The 16707-nt window shown below is 48.4% G+C and overlaps 1 protein-coding gene across 1 annotated transcript; it reads left to right on the top strand.

Annotated features, from left to right (window-relative positions):
* Positions 1-2383: 2383 nt before the first annotated feature.
* On the top strand, positions 2384-3298 carry LOC136571747 (olfactory receptor 5V1-like). The gene has a single exon (XM_066572380.1). The coding sequence runs from the start codon at positions 2384-2386 to the stop codon at positions 3296-3298; it is 915 nt and encodes a 304-aa protein (XP_066428477.1).
* The last annotated feature ends 13409 nt before the right edge of the window (positions 3299-16707 follow it).

Genomic DNA, 16707 nt, shown 5'->3' with positions numbered 1-16707 from the left:
TCCATGACAAGTGCATTCAAATTATGGAAGGGATTTATTAAGACTGGTGTTTCATATGCCAGTCTTAAACTAAAGTTGGGTATCATTAATTGTGGCAAATGTATTAAGAGGTGCATGCCCCTTAATCTATCTGGGAACACATGTACCATATATGTACTGTGCATAGTCCTAAGCTGCAAATGTGCAGTGCAGGCTAAAAGCTACATTACATTTCAAGTATTGCACCCACAGTCCATTAGTTTCTCCTTTTTAAAATTAAGCATTATAACATTTTTTGTCTTCTTTTTGCAGTCTACAAATCGTGCAGTGATAGCTATTTAATGAACAGAGGCAGTGGCAATACTGCTGACTCTTTAGAACACAGGAACCACAGGATCGTCGGATATCCCTTAGATACTGGGTTTTAGCAGAGGCATATCCCTCCCTGGAATGAAGTGCTCATATGGATGCTGCAGTTGTGGTGGAAAACAGCAAAATAAAAACAACTGTAAAGAGTGAATGTCCCACAGAGTTCTTATGTAACTTTGTGAGAGATTTATGTTGAAAAGTACTTATGAATATAAGTAAAAAAAAACTAATTAAAAAAATGCAAGTAAAGGAAAGAAAAAACAGTGACATTTACATCTTCACAAACTGTCGCCATAATCTCGCTGTTAATCCAAGACTATATAAATTATGCATCAAATTAACTTTTTTTTTTTTTACTGTGAATTTATACATTTAAAATGTAAAGAACTATGGATTTCAAAATATATTTTTTGCTTTGCATGCATTAGGACTAGAGATGAGCAAACCTACTCGGCCACGCCCCTTTTTTGCCCGAGATTTTCGAGTACTTTCGTACTCGGGTGAAAAGATTCGGGGGGCGCCGTGGGTGAGTGGGGGGGGGGGGGGTTGCAGCGGGGAGTGGGGGGGAGAGGGAGAGAGGGCTCCCCCCTGTTCCCCACTGCTACCCCCCGCTCCGCCACGCCGCCCCCCGCCCCCCGGCGCCCCCCGAATCTTTTCACCCGAGTACGGAAGTACTCAAAAATCGCGGTGCTCGATTGAGTAATTACTCGAAATGAGTAGGTTCGCTCATCTCTAATTAGGACTAGTAAAACAAAAACAAAAAAAAGCATTTCTATAAGGATATATTAAAAAAAACAAGGATGTGCAAAAATATTCCACTAAATTAAACTACTCTGTGTGCAAAATCGCTAGTGTATGATTGTTCAGTGGTTAATATATTTGCTATGTCTTGGACTGTTTAAAAGACAGAAAAGGAAATCTATACCCACTGCCTTTAATTATGATAAATGTGTCAGAAACTTGCTGGTCTGGCAATTTTTTAGTCAAACCCACTAACTTTCCAAAAGTAGCAAGTGGAGAGAAGAGTCACAAATTTTAGAACAAACATGCATCAAAATTAGTAATTTTCTAACTCCAGAATGGTGATGCAAAACTATAGATAATTATCTTCCCTATTAGAATTTCTGTTTTTTGAATGCCCGATAATCAGGAAGAATACACTAGTCCAGTCATAAAGAATATTGCTGTCATGTTGTGCTTCTGGGACCTGTAGTTCTATGGGTTTCCAGGAGCACACTTCCACGGGTGTGGGATGATTAAGCTGGCTCGGTGTGCATTGCTTCAATCAGCCATTCAGTGCTGGCCTGCTGCACATAAATGCCAGATGCTCTTGCTAGAGGGAGCTTGGCATTTATTTCTCACCTCATTCCCTCTCAGAACCCTGGTGTTAGGAGTCATGCATGTTTTGCTTGGTGTTGTTGCATGCAGGAGGTTTTGAGTGGGATTCCCTCATCTGTGGGTGTGAACGGTGTTCTGTTCTGCTGTATGCCATTTACCATCTATGGCAAGCTAGGCTTCTAGGTTCCAGTATGGGACCACCCTATTGGGATGATCGCCCCACTTGCAGGACTCCCTGGGGTTTAAGTTGTCTTTTTAGAGTAGGGACTCATGAGAAAACGAGGACCCTTGTTGTAGGCTTGTGAGCTTAAGCATCTTGGCCAAAATATAAGCCAATACCAACCTCATAGTACTTTTGCTATTCCATCTGCTTATGCATGTTGGTATTCTAGGTGTTTTGGTGTTTGTCAGTCATTGTTGGAGGTCTGTTCGCAAGTCCCATTTGCAGTTCAGTTTGTTATGGTGTTCAGCGTGCATTCATGTTCCCCTATCCCAATCCTGACCCTCCAGTCCTATTTGCATTCGTCTTGGGTTTGGTGTGCATTATGCTCAGGGTGAACATGACAATTGCCACTAAATGGTCAAAATCAATAGCAAGAATACACCACTTTTGCAGCTCCTCAACAGCAAGGAACCTTTAAGAGATAATCAATTTTATTTCCATGTTTTTGCCTCAGCTTTAAAGAAGTGAATTTTTATGGAGTCAGAAAATAAAACATTGAAGGATTTTATTCTACTTGGATTCTTGAAAGGACAAGTGGTTTGTACAATGTTAATGGCCACCACCTACATAACGATCATCATCAGTAATTGTGCAGTGTTCAGCATAATCAAGATGGACAGCCATCTCCAGACTCCCATGTATTTTTTCTTGAGTTGTCTATCCTTATTAGATATCTGTTATTCTTCAGTTACCCTCCCAGCTATGCTGGTCAATGCTATCACCGGGAACAGGAGGATATCCTTCCATAGATGTTTCACACAGCTCTACTTCTTTGTCTGCTTTGGAGGATCTGAATGTCTTCTTTTAGCAGCAATGGCTTATGACCGGTATGTGGCCATATGTCATCCTCTCCATTACCCCATCATTATGAATAAAACTTTCTGTTCAGGCTTTGTTGCCGGGTGCTGTGTTTCGGGGTTGTTGAATGCCACATTTCACACCTCGATGACCTTACAGCTGACTTTCTGTGGAGATTATCATATCAATCATTTCTTTTGTGATGTCCTCCCAATGTTGGAAGCAGCTTGCAGTAACACTCAGAGCAGCCAAGTGTTGTTACATGTGGTCACTGTATTCCTAGGAATGGCTCCTTTTCTCCTTGTGATGAATTCTTACATACATATAATTTCCACAATCCTGAAAATCCAGTCCTCGGAAGGAAGACAGAAGGTCTTCTCCACATGTTCCTCACATCTCATAGTTGTCACTGTCTTCTATATTACTGGAATTTTCAACTACAATAGTCCTAGTTCTGGAGACTCCTTAATCATTGTCCAAGTTTCATCTATTCTCTATGGTATTCTGTGCCCATTGTTAAACCCTATGATCTATTGTTTGAGAAACCAAGATGTGAAGAAAGCCTTGAAGAAAGCAGTCATCAGAACATGAACTGTGGTGATTAAAACAATGAAGCTATACAACTTAATTTAGGATGGCCAGCTTGCTATTATTACATGAGCGAACCAGAAAGAACTGATAGATTATGTTATATTAAGTGCAGGTCTGAGGGGTTGGAGCATGACACAGTGACTTAAAGAACACCAAAGAGATAATCACTATATCATTGACTTCAATGCCGTGAAAATCAAAATGTTTGGATATTAGTACACCACCCCTTTTCTAGCAAATGTATGGTTTCCACTAATTTTTAAATGTGTAGTTTCCTTCTAAATGTTGAACATATATTACCATACACACATATTGACTAGAAGTGGGCACAATCACTAATACTGGTATTCAACAAGGTGGTAGCACAGTCTGTAGTTACAGTGCAGAGAACACCATATCTCGCAAGATAGAATAACTCTATTGAATAATATAGTGCTACTACTGAGCCACACAAGGTTCTCACCCACTTTTTTATGACATCTAGAGCAAACATGGTGTGGTTTTTTAACCAGCCCCTCGCTCTTATTTTCTTTTTACATTTTTGGTTTTTACTCCCCACTTCCCAAAAATGGTAACTCTCTTATCCATCAACGTAGTTACCTTTTAGCTTGTTTTTTTACAGTACAGGTTGTATTTTTCAATAATACTATTTGATTTACTATATAACGTACTGAAAAATGTTAAAAAAAATCTAAGTAGACTAAAATGAAAAGAAAAAAACATACTCTGCCATCTTTGGGTGGTCTCGTTTCTATGACATATACACTGCAAAAATATACTATACTAACATTATTCAATGAGTCAGTAATAGAGATGAGCGAGCACCAAAATGCTCGGGTGCTCGTTACTCGAGACGAACTTTTCGCAATGCTCGAGGGTTCGTTTCGAGTAACGAACCCCATTGAAGTCAATGGGTGACCCGAGCATTTTTGTATATCGTCGATGCTCGCTAAGGTTTTCATTTGTGAAAATCTGGGAAATTCAAGAACCTGATGGGAACGACACAGAAACAGATAGGGCAGTCGAGGGGCTACATGTTGGGCTGCATCTCAAGTTCCCAGGTCCCACTATTAAGCCACAATAGCGGCAAGAGTGCCCCCCCTCCCAACAATTTTTACTTCTGAAAAACCCTCATTAGCAAGGCATACCTTAGCTAAGCACCACACTACCTCCAACAAAGCACAATCACTGCCTGCATGACACTCCGCTGCCACTTCTCCTGGGTAACATGCTGCCCAACCCCCCCGCACGACCCAGTGTCCACAGCGCACACCAAAGTGTCCCTGCGCAGCCTTCAGCTGCACTCATGCCACACCACCCTCATGTCTATTTATAAGTGTGTCTGTCATGAGGAGGAACCGCAGGCACACACTGCAGAGGGTTGGCACGGCAGCGACCCTCTTTAAAAGGGGCAGGGCGATAGCCCACAATGCTGTACAGAAGCAATGAGAAATCCAATCCTGTGCCACCTCCATCAGGAGCTGCACACGTGGGCATAGCAATGGGGAACCATTGCTATGTGTAGGCCAACCCCACACACCTTGTTGTACCATGAGTGCAGGCGAAGCCCATGAAAATTACTAGGATTACACTGTAGGCGAGGGCCCCAAAAAATTGGTGTACCAACAGTACTAATGGACCTCAGAAAAAAATTGCCCATGCGCAACCAAGAGGGCAGGTGAAACCCATTAATCGCTTTGGTTAATGTGGCTTAATTTGTAACTAGGCCTGCAGGAAGCCCAGTTAAAATAAAAATTGGTTCAGGTGCATGTTTCAACGCTTTAATGAGAATTGAAACGTATAAACATTGTTTACTAAGGTAATATGACTGAGCCTTGTGGGCCTAAGAAAAATTGCCCGTTCGGCGTGATTACGTGAGGTTTCAGGAGGAGGAGCAGGAGGAGGAGGATGAATATAATACACAGATTGATGAAGCTAAAAGGTCCCCGTTTTTGATGGTGATAGAGAACGATGCTTCCATCCGCGGGTGCAGCCTACGTATTGCTTAGGTACCGCTGCTGTCCGCTGGTGGAGAAGAGAAGTCTGGGGAAATCCAGGCTTTGTTCATCTTTATGAGTGTAAGCCTGTCGGCACTGTCGGTTGACAGGCGGGTACGCTTATCCGTGATGATTCCCCCAGCTGCACTAAACACCCTCTCTGACAAGACGCTAGCCGCAGGACAAGCAAGCACCTCCAGGGCATACAGCGCGAGTTCAGGCCACGTGTGCAGCTTCGACACCCAGTAGTTGTAGGGGGCAGAGGCGTCACGGAGGACGGTCGTGCAATCGGCTACGTACTCCCTCACCATCCTTTTACAGTGCTCCCGCCGACTCAGCCTTGACTGGGGAGCGGTGACACAGTCTTGCTAGGGAGCCATAAAGCTGGCAGAGGCCTTGGAGAGTGTTCCCCTGCTGTGCTGTACATGCTGCCTGATCTCCGCGCCTCCCCTGCTACCTGGCCCTCGGAACTGCGCCTTCTGCAACTAGCGCTGTCGGATGGGAAGTTTACCATCAGTTTGTCCACCAGGGTCCTGTGGTATAGCATCACTCTCGAACCCCTTTCCTCTTCGGGTATGAGAGTGGAAAGGTTCTCCTTATACCGTGGGTCGAGCAGTGTGTACACCCAGTAATCCGTAGTGGCCAGAATGCGTGTAACGCGAGGGTCACGAGAAAGGCATCCTAACATGAAGTCAGCCATGTGTGCCAGGGTACCTGTACGCAACACATGGCTGTCCTCACAAGGAAGATCACTTTCAGGATCCTCCTCCTCAGGCCATACACGCTGAAAGGATGACAGGAAAGCAGCATGGGTACCATCAGCAGTGGGTCAAGCTGTCTCTTCCCCCTCCTCCTCATGCTCCTCCCCCTCCTCCTCCTCAACATGCTGAGATATAGACATGAGGGTGCTCTGACTATCCAGCGACATACTGTCTTCCCCCGCCTCCGTTTCCGAGCGCAAAGCGTCTGCCTTTATGCTTTGCAGGGAACTTCTCAAGAGACATAGCAGAGGAATGGTGACGCTAATGATTGCAGCATCGCCGCTCACCATCTGGGTAGACTCCTCAAAGTTTCCAAGGACCTGGCAGATGTCTGCCAACCAGGCCCACTCTTCTGTAAAGAATTGAGGAGGCTGACTCCCACTACGCCGCCCATGTTGGATTTGGTATTCCACAATAGCTCTACGCTGCTCATAGAGCCTGGCCAACATGTGGAGCGTAGAGTTCCACCGTGTGGGCACGTCGCACAGCAGTCGGTGCACTGGCAGATTAAACCGATGTTGCAGGGTCCGCAGGGTGGCAGCGTCCATGTGGGACTTGTGGAAATGTGCGCAGAGCCGGCGCACCTTTCCGAGCAGGTCTGACAAGCGTGGGTAGCTTTTCAGAAAGCGCTGAACCACCAAATTAAAGACGTGGGCCAGGCATGGCACGTGCTTGAGGCTGCAGAGCCGCCACCAGGTTACGGCCGTTGTCACACACGACCATGCCCGGTTGGAGGCTGAACGGCGAAAGCCAGCGGTCGGTCTGCTCTGTCAGACCCTGCAGCAGTTCGTGGGCCGTCTGACTCTTCTCTCCTAAGCTGAGTAGTTTCAGCACGGCCTGCTGTGCTGCCACCCCGCGCGACACCGACTGGTGGCGACGTGCTGCTGCTGACACATCTTGATTGCGAGACAGAGGTTGCGTAGGAGGAGGAGGAGGAGGGTGGTTTAGTGGAGGAAGCATACACCGCTGCAGATACCAGCAGCGAGCTGGGGCCCGCAATTCTGGGGGTGGGTAGGACGTGAGCGGTCCCAGGCTCTGACTCGGTCCCAGCCTCCACTAAATTCACCCAATGTGCTGTCAGGGAGATATAGTGGCCCTGCCCGCCTGTGCTTGTCCATGTGTCCGTTGTTAAGTGGACCTTGGCAGTAACCGCGTTGGTGAGGGCGCGTACAATGTTGCGGGAGACGTGGTCGTGCAAGGCTGGAACGGCACATCGGGAAAACTAGTGGCGACTGGGAACCGAGTAGCGCGGGGCCGCCGCCGCCATCATGTTTTTGAAAGCCTCCGTTTCCACAAGCCTATACGGCAGCATCTCCAGGCTGATCAATTTGGCTATGTGCACGTTTAACGCTTGAGCGTGTGGGTGCGTGGCGGCGTACTTGTGCTTGCGCTCAAAGAGTTGCGCTAGCAACGGCTGGACACTGCGCTGAGAGACATTGCTGGATGGGGCCGAGGACAGCAGAGGTGAGGGTGTGGGTACAGGCCGAGAGACGGTCGTGCCTGTGTCCTGAGAGGGGGGTTGGATCTCAGTGGCAGGTTGGGGCACAGGGGGAGAGTCAGTGGTGCAAACCGGAGGCGGTGAACGGCCTTCGTCCCACCTTGTGGGGTGCTTGGCCATCATATGCCTGCACATGCTGGTGGTGGTGAGGCTGGTGGTGGTGGCTTCCCGGCTGATCTTGGCACGACAAACCTTGCACACCACAGTTCGTCGGTCGTCTGCACTCTCAGTGAAAAACTGCCACACCTTTGAGCACCTCGGCTTCTGCAGGGTGGCATGGCGCGAGCGGGCGCTTTGGGAAACAGTTGGTGGATTATTCGGTCTGGCCCTGCCTCTACCCCTGGCCACCGCACTGCCTCTTCCAACCTGCCCTGCTGCTGCCCTTGCCTCCCCCTCTGAAGACCTGTCCTCAGTAGGCTTAGCAAACCAGGTGGGGTCAGTCACCTCATCGTCCAGCTGCTCTTCCTCCGAATCCTCTGTGCGCTCCTCCCTCGGACTTACTGAAATTACTACTATCTCACTGATAGACAACTGTGTCTCATCGTCATCGTCCTCCTCACCCACTGAAAGCTCCTGAGACAGTTGCCGGAAGTCCCCAGAATCATCCCCCGGACCCCGGGAACTTTCCAAAGGTTGGGCATTGGTCACAATAAACTCCTCTGGTGGGAGAGGAACCATTGCTGCCCAATCTGGGCAGGGGCCCGAGAACAGTTCCTGGGAGTCTGCCTGCTCCTCAGAATGTGTCATTTTCATGGAGTGAGGAGGCTGGGAGGAAGGAAGAGCAGCAGTCAGAGGATTCAGAGTTGCAGCTGTGGACGGCATAGAAGACCGGGTGGTCGATAGATTGCTGGATGCACTTTCTGCCATCCATGACAGGACCTGCTCACACTGCTCATTTTCTAATAAAGGTCTACCGTGTGGACCCATTAATTGTGAGATGAATCTGGGGACCCCTGAAACTTGCCTCTCTCCTAATTCCGCAGCAGTCAGCTGCAATACACCTGGACCAGGAGCTCGGCCTGTGCCCACACCCTGACTTGGGCCTCCGCGTCCTCGCCCCCGTCCACGTCCTCTAGGCCTACCCCTACTCCTCAGCATGGTGTATTACGAGATTAGCAGAAACAGAACGCTGTAATTAAATGTGCCGCTTATTGGCCTGTGGTTGGAGGCTGACTTCGCGTACGTAACGCACTGCACAGGCAGGCAACAATTATGCGCAAGGCTGGGTATTAATTCACCAACTACTACCCGCAGCAGAGACGCAGTTAACTGAAGGCACTGACAGGCAGGCCAAATCTTGTATATTTTTAAACTTTGTGGGAATAACCACACTGCCTGTGATATGCACTGTATTTTGATTGCCCTGTTGGAGGCTGACTTCGCGTACGTAACGCACTGCAGAGGCAGGCAACAATTATGCGCAAGGCTGGATATTAATTCAACAACTACTACCCCCAGCAGAGACGCTGTAAACTGAAGGCACTGACAGGCAGGCCCAATCTTGTATATTTTTAAACTTTGTGGGAACAACCACACTGCCTGTGATATACACTGTATTTCGATTGCCCTGTTGGAGGCTGACTTCGCGTACGTAACGCACTGCAGAGCCAGGCAACAATTATGCGCAAGGCTGGGTATTAATTCAACAACTACTACCCCCAGCAGAGACGCAGTAAACTGAAGGCAGTGACAGGCAGGCCTAATACTGTATTTTTTTGAACTTTTTGGGAAAAAGCCCACTGCCTGTGATATACACTGTATTTCGATTGCCCTGTTGGTGGCTGACTTAACGTACGTAACGCACTGCAGAGGTAGGCAACAATTATGCGCAAGGCTGGGTATTAATTCAACAACTACTACCCCCAGCAGAGACGCAGTAAACTGAAGGCAGTGACAGGCAGGTCTAATATTGTATTTTTTGGAAGTTTTTGGGAAAAAGCCCACTGCCTATATAGCCAGTATACCTTTTTCCCTGCCTCACCAGTACTGCCCCTATACTGAGTAAAATGACTGCAGACTGAGGACGCTATGGTCTGCACGCCCGATATACAAAAAATAAATAAATTGTGCAACACTGCTAAAAGCAGCCTCAACAGTACTGCACACGGTCAGATGTGGCCCTAAGAAGGACTGTTGGGGTTCTTGAAGACTAAAACCGGACCAGGGTTTTTAATTCATAGACGCAGGCAGGTACAACTCCCTATTGTGAAGTCCCTGTGGACCGACAGCATGGGTGGGTGCCAGGAAGCCACCGGCGGTACATAAATATATCCCATTGCATTGCCCATCACAGCTAAGGTAATAATGTCATGTTTAATGCAGGAGGGCTTCGGCCCACACTGCATGCCCCAGTCAGACTGGGGTTCTTTAGAAGTGGACACATGCAGTTACAACTCCCTGTGGACCGATAGTATGGGTGGCTCCCTAGAACCCACCGGCGGTACATAAATATATCCCATTGCAGTGCCCAACACAGCTGATGTTACGTCAGCTGTAATGCAGGTGGGCAAAAAATTAATTGGATTACACTGTAGGCGAGGGCCCCCAAAAATTGGTGTACCAACAGTAATAATGTACCTGAGAAAAATTGCCCATGCCCAACCAAGAGGGCAGGTGAAACCCATTAATCGCTTTGGTTAATGTGGCTTAATTGGTAACTAGGCCAGGAGGCAGCCCAGTAAAAATAAAAATTGGTTGAGGTGAAAGTTTCAACGCTTTAATGAGCATTGAAACGTAAAAAAATTGTTTAGAAAAATTATATGACTGAGCCTTGTGGGCCTAAGAAAAATTGCCCGTTCGGCGTGATTATGTGAGGTTTCAGGAGGAGGAGCAGGCGGAGGAGGAGGAATATTATACACAGATTGATGAAGCAAAAAGGTCCCCGTTTTGGATGGTGATAGAGAACGATGCTTCCATCCGCGGGTGCAGCCTACATATTGTTTAGGTATCGCTGCTGTCCGCTGGTGGAGAAGAGAAGTCTGGGGAAATCCAGGCTTTGTTCATCTTGATGAGTGTAAGCCTGTCGGCACTGTCGGTTGACAGGTGGGTACGCTTATCCGTGATGATTCCCCCAGCCACACTAAACACATTCTCTGACAAGACGCTAGCCGCAGGACAAGCAAGCACCTCCAGGGCATACAGCGCGAGTTCAGGCCACGTGTGCAGCTTCGACACCCAGTAGTTGTAGGGGGCAGAAGCGTCACCGAGGACGTTCGTGCGATCGGCTACGTACTCCCTCACCATCCTTTTACAGTGCTCCCGCCAACTCAGCCTTGACTGGGGAGCGGTGACACAGTCTTGCTGGGGAGCCATAAAGCTGGCAAAGGCCTTGGATAATGTTCCCCTGCCTGCGCTGTTCATGCTGCCTGATCTCTGCGCCTCCCCTGCTACCTGGGCCGTGGAAATGCGCCTTCGGTTACTAGCGCTGTCGGATGGGAAGTTTACCATCAGTTTGTCCACCAGCGCCCTGTGGTATAGCATCATTCTCAAGCCCCTTTCCTCTTCGGGAATGAGCGTGGAAAGGCTCTCCTTATACCGTGGGTCGAGCAGTGTGTACACCCAGTAATCCGTGGTGACCAGAATGCGTGTAACGCGAGGGTCACGAGAAAGGCATCCTAACATGAAGTCAGCCATGTGTGCCAGGGTACCTGTACGCAACACATGGCTGTCCTCACTGGGAAGATCACTTTCAGGATCCTCCTCCTCCTCTGGCCATACACGCTGAAAGGATGACAGGCAAGCAGCATCTGTACCCTCAGCAGTGGGCCAAGCTGTCTCTTCCCCCTCCTCCTCATGCTCCTCCCCCTCCTCCTCCTCCTCCTCTGGCCATACACGCTGAAAGGATGACAGGCAAGCAGCATGTGTACCATCAGCAGTGGGCCAAGCTGTCTCTTCCCCCTCCTCCTCATGCTCCTCCCCCTCCTCCTCAACGAGCTGAGATATAGACATGAGGGTGCTCTGACTATCCAGCGACATACTGTCTTCCCCCGCCTCCGTTTCCGATTGCAAAGCGTCTGCCTTTATGCTTTGCAGGGAACTTCTCAAGAGGCATAGCAGAGGAATGGTGACGCTAATGATTGCAGCATCCCCGCTCACCATCTGGGTAGACTCCTCAAAGTTTCCAAGGACCTGGCAGATGGCTGCCAACCAGGCCCACTCTTCTGTAAATAATTGAGGAGGCAGACGGTAATGAAAATCTTCGCTAATTCAGGAGCAGACGGTAATTTTTCCAAAGCAAGAAAATGGGCCATTATCGAGAGCCTGTCAACAACTACCAAAATGGTGGAACAACCTTGTGACAGAGGCAGGTCAGTGACAAAATCCATGGACACGTGCGACCATGGACTACCAGGTACTGACAGCGGCATTAACAGTCCTTTAGGGCTCTTACGGTGACTCTTACCATGTGCACAAGCTGAACACCGATTTACAAACTCCCGAACCAGTAGAATCGGGAACATAGTTCAAGAGTCCCCTAGACCCCCGGATGCCCTGCAAAAACGGAGGAATGAGACTCTTCCTGAACCAACAACAGCAGAGACATCGGTACAAATAACTTCCCCGCTGGAACCCCCTCCAGGGCTTCTTGTTGATATTCCTGAAGCTGAGCCGGAAGGTTCCGTGTCAGGGCTGCCACCACGACACCGGGTGGGAGGATGCTTTCCGGAGAAGAGTTCTTAACCTCCGGAGTCCCAAAACTGCGGGAGAGGGAGTCAGCTTTCACATTTTTATCTCCCGGCAGGTACGTGACTGTAAAATTGAATCTCGAGAAGAAAAACGCCTACCTGGCTTGCCACGTATTAAGGGCTCATGTCCACGGGGAAAAGAAGAATTAAAATCCACAGCGGATTTTAACTCTTCTCCCGCACGCGGATCCGCACCCCATAGGGATGCATTGACCACCCGCGGGTAGATAAATACCCGCGGATCGTCAATAAAAGTGATTTTAAAAAAAATGGAGCATGAAAAAATCCGGACCATGCTCCATTTTCATGCGGGTCTCCCGCGGGGACGGCTCCCGCGGGCTTCTATTGAAGCCTATGGAAGCCGTCCGGATCTGCGGGACACAAAAATCACATTTTACTTACCCGCTCCGGTTCTTCTCTTCGGCGCCGCGCCATCCTCTCTCAGCCGCGGCCGGATCATTTTGCTTCGGCCCGGCGCATGCGCGGGGCACGTCACCGACGTCATCGTGCACATCCGCGGAGCCGAAGAATGAAGATCCGGCCGCGACGAGAGAAGATGACGCCGCCGCGAAGAGAAGAAACGGAGCGGATCGGAGGTAAGTTTATTCTCATTTATTTGTATTTTCAGCGCTCATGTCCGCGGGGCAGGAGGGACCCGCTGCAGATTCTACATGTAGAATCCGTAGCGGGCCTAAGACACTTAGCATTCTCAAGATACACTAAGTTCTTGTGATCGGTGAAGACTGTCACATGGTGTCGAGCCCCCTCCAGAAGATGACGCCATTCCTCAAATGCCCATTTTATTGCCAACAGTTCCCTGTTCCCAACATTGTAGTTGCGCTCGGCACTACTAAATTTACGGGAAAAGAAGGCACATGGACTATACACTGAACGGCTCCCCAAATTCCTGGGAGAGGACTGCCCTCAACCCAACCTCCGAAGCATCTACCTCCACAAAAAAGGGCTTCTGAGGGTCCAGCTGAGCAAGCACTGGCACGCTGGAAAAAGCCCTCTTAACTTGCTCAAACGCCTCTGAAGCTTCCGGAGACCACAACGTCACGTTCGCTCCTTTTTTCATGAGATCAGTCAGCGGTTGCGCAATCACTAAAAAATGTCTGATAACTTTTCTGTAAAAGTTGGCAAACCCAAGAAAGTGCTGAAGAGCCTTTAAATTATCTAGTTTAGACCATTGTGCGATTGCCGCAACCTTGTCTGACTCCATACACACATCAGTTGGAATAACAATATACCCAAGGAATAACACGCGTTTGACCCCAAATGAACACTTCTCCAATTTAACATACAATTGGTACTCCCGTAGCCACTCTAAAACTAAATGGAGATGTCTGACATGCCTTTCCCAATCCGACGAGTACACCAAAATGTTGTCCAAATAGACAACCATAAAAACCCCTAGATAATCGTGGAAAACTGCGTTCATAAACCAATGAAAAACCGCATAACCTGAAGGGCATAACCAGACACTCAAAGTGCCCCAACGGGGTGTTGAACGCGGTCTTCCACTCGTCACCAGACTTAATACGTATAAGATTATAAGCCCCCCGAAGGTCAAGCTTAGAGAACCAGCGTGCTCCCACCACCTGATTCAACAGATCAGGGATCAGGGGGAGCGAGCACTGATTATTTATGGTGATCTTGTTTAAAGCCCAATAATCGACGCAAAGCCGCAAAAAACCATCTTTCTTTTCAACAAAAAATAGGCCTGCTCCAGCTGGTGACTTTGATGGTCTGATATGACTAAAGCCTCTGAAATATAGGACTTAAGAGCCTCATGCTCCTGATCTGACAGATTAGATATGGCCCCCTTAGGGATGGGACTATCCGGGACCAGATCAATCCTACAATCCCATTCGCGGTGTGGGGGTAATACCTCAGAAAGCTTCTTAGAGAACACATCTTGAAAATCCCGCAAATAGTCCGGAATACTAACAGTATCGGTGGAGCACAATGTAACACGCACTAGACGATCCTGACAAGACCCTCCCCACTGAACTAGCTCAAGAGTAGTCAAATCAAACTGAGGATTGTACGTCCTTAGCCACGGCAATCCGAGAACGATATCCACGGACATCTTCTCCATGACCAGAAACGAAATAACCTCCGAATGTAATGCGCCCACCATGAACCAAAGTTCTGGTGTCCTCCAATGCACTACCCCTGAGGACAGAGGGGTTGCATTGATACTGGTAAAGTGGATTGGCAAACCTATTGTGGTAAAACCTGATAACAGTGGTCTTACGAACTGCAAATGGATAAGGTTTGCGGCTGACCCAGAATCAATAAATGCCTGTCTCACCTTGTGAAAAGCCTTGTAAGACACACTACAAGGCACCAGTAATTTAGGGAGTACCTGACCTCCTAGATGACCCTCCCAACAGTCACCTAGGAGCTGAAGTTTTCCTGCTGCTTCCGTATCCGCCTTTTCCTGACAGGACGCGATGCGATGACCAGCCTTGCCGCAGTAGAAACAGAGTTGGTTTGTGACCCAGAACTGCCTCCGTTCTTCAGGATTCAACCGGTCCACTTCCATACCATCAGCTACGGGGGTTGACAATGGGGTACAGGCTGTAGAAGTCACCAGAGACTTAGCACCATGTTTTTTCCGGTACTCTAGCTTAGCTTCCCTTCTAGACCTGAGTCTACGATCAGCTCTGACTGCCAATTTCATAGCCTGATTCAAAGTAGAGAGTGATGGATGGGACAGCAATAGATCTTTTACTGCGTCAGACAGGCCTACCAAAAACAAATCTTTGAGCGCACAGTCATTCCATGTAGATTCACCTGAATACTGCCTGAAACTAGAAATATATTCTTCTGCCAACTGGTGCCCCTGGTGTAGGGCCAACAACTTACTGACTGCATAACCTGCACGATCGGGATCATCAAAAATATTCCCGAGCTCAATGAAAAAGAGTCTACCGACTGCAGACAAGTGCAATCAGATGGTTAATTATAGGCCCATGACTAAGGCTCTTCTCTGAGCAGAGACATAGCAATTCCCACCTGCTGGGGCTTGGACCCAGAAAAATGAGACCGCAAGCGAAAAAATAACTTAAAAGCCGCCCAGACGACGAAGAATTTTTTCCGGCCCCCAAGAACATCTCGGGTAATGGACATTTAGGTTCAGGTACTGGATAAGCGGGCAGAACCAACCGCTGCTCCTGATGGCTGAGACGCCTCGACAGGACCTGAACCATCCCGGCCACGTCACAAATCTGACCGGTAATCGTATTGTAGGACTCCATTCACACCATGAATCCCACCTCAAAAAAACACAGAAAAATATTTTCTGGGACAGGTATTATGTTACAGTACTAGTAGAGTGCACAGGTACGCACAGCGCAGGACTCCCTGACCCTCACCCACGCCAATGTCCCTTCCTGAAGGTACCCCCAAAGGTGGACAGGTCCAGGCCACCAACACTGACCCTACGCTGCCTAGTGGCAGGACAGGAAGGAACCACTGTACCTATGCAGATGACAACTCACTAGTACCGACAGGCTAGGCCGATGGAATAAACCAACATGATAGGAAAACCACAAAACACAGGCAGAGCTGGATCGAGACAAGGTAACTTACACTGGAGCAGGACCGAAGTCAGACACACAGGGAACGGAACAAATAACTGGCAACTGCTATCAGCAGCTGCCAGACTATATTCAGGAGTCTCCGCCCCTTGGGCAGAGACCAATCAAGGCAGCTGACTTAATCTCCCAGCCAACTACTATAACTCACAAAGGTAGAGCGCGTGCGCCTCTCATGGCAGGAAAGCGTGTGCGCACGGCCGCGCATGCCACATGCCACGCCTGCAAATCGGAGCACAGCCGACCCGAACGTGGGTGCAACACCATCCCAGAACGCCACGGCAAACCGCGCCACTGCCGCCTGTGGTCCCTGACCGGCCTCATGATAACATAGAACCTGCGCAAAGCTTGTTGTAGGATAGGGGAAGAATTTACAATCAGTAACCATACTGCACAAATCGTGGTTAACTGCTTGCTCATGAAAGGCCTAATACCCCTAATACCATTTGGGACATATTCAATTTCTACTTGTATCACTGTAAGTATATCTGCCCTAATGGGACAGGCCTCTGACACCATAAATTTACCCACACTGGAAATGTTATACCCTTTAAGTACATTTGTTATTAATTTGATTCTGTTTAAAATGCACTCATCATAATTATCCCTTTTTTATCTATTCAGTTTTCCTGAGGCACTTTAATTTAGCTTTCCATACAGCCCAGGATTTTGCTATCAGCATCTGTTTTTCGACTCTACCTTGCTTTCACCCCCTCCTTTCCAAATTCAGGAGGGGCAAACCCATTGCATAATCTCCTTACTTACATCATCTAGCTCCACCTCTTTAAATTTGGCTAGTTGTTTGAACATTTTTGCTCACAGTTGAAGTCTAATAATCTTGCAATATAACACATACACTTTAG

This window comes from Eleutherodactylus coqui, chromosome 6 (genome assembly GCF_035609145.1).
Source record: "Eleutherodactylus coqui strain aEleCoq1 chromosome 6, aEleCoq1.hap1, whole genome shotgun sequence".
In the NCBI taxonomy this organism is placed as follows: Eukaryota; Metazoa; Chordata; class Amphibia; order Anura; family Eleutherodactylidae; genus Eleutherodactylus; species Eleutherodactylus coqui.
Note: the sequence above shows the minus strand (reverse complement) of the source record. Positions and strands in the feature narration are given on the sequence as shown.

Coding starts and splice junctions, on each gene's coding strand:
- LOC136571747 (XM_066572380.1), top strand. CDS start 2,384: ATGGAGTCAGAAAATAAAACATTGAAGGATTTTATTCTACTTGGATTC.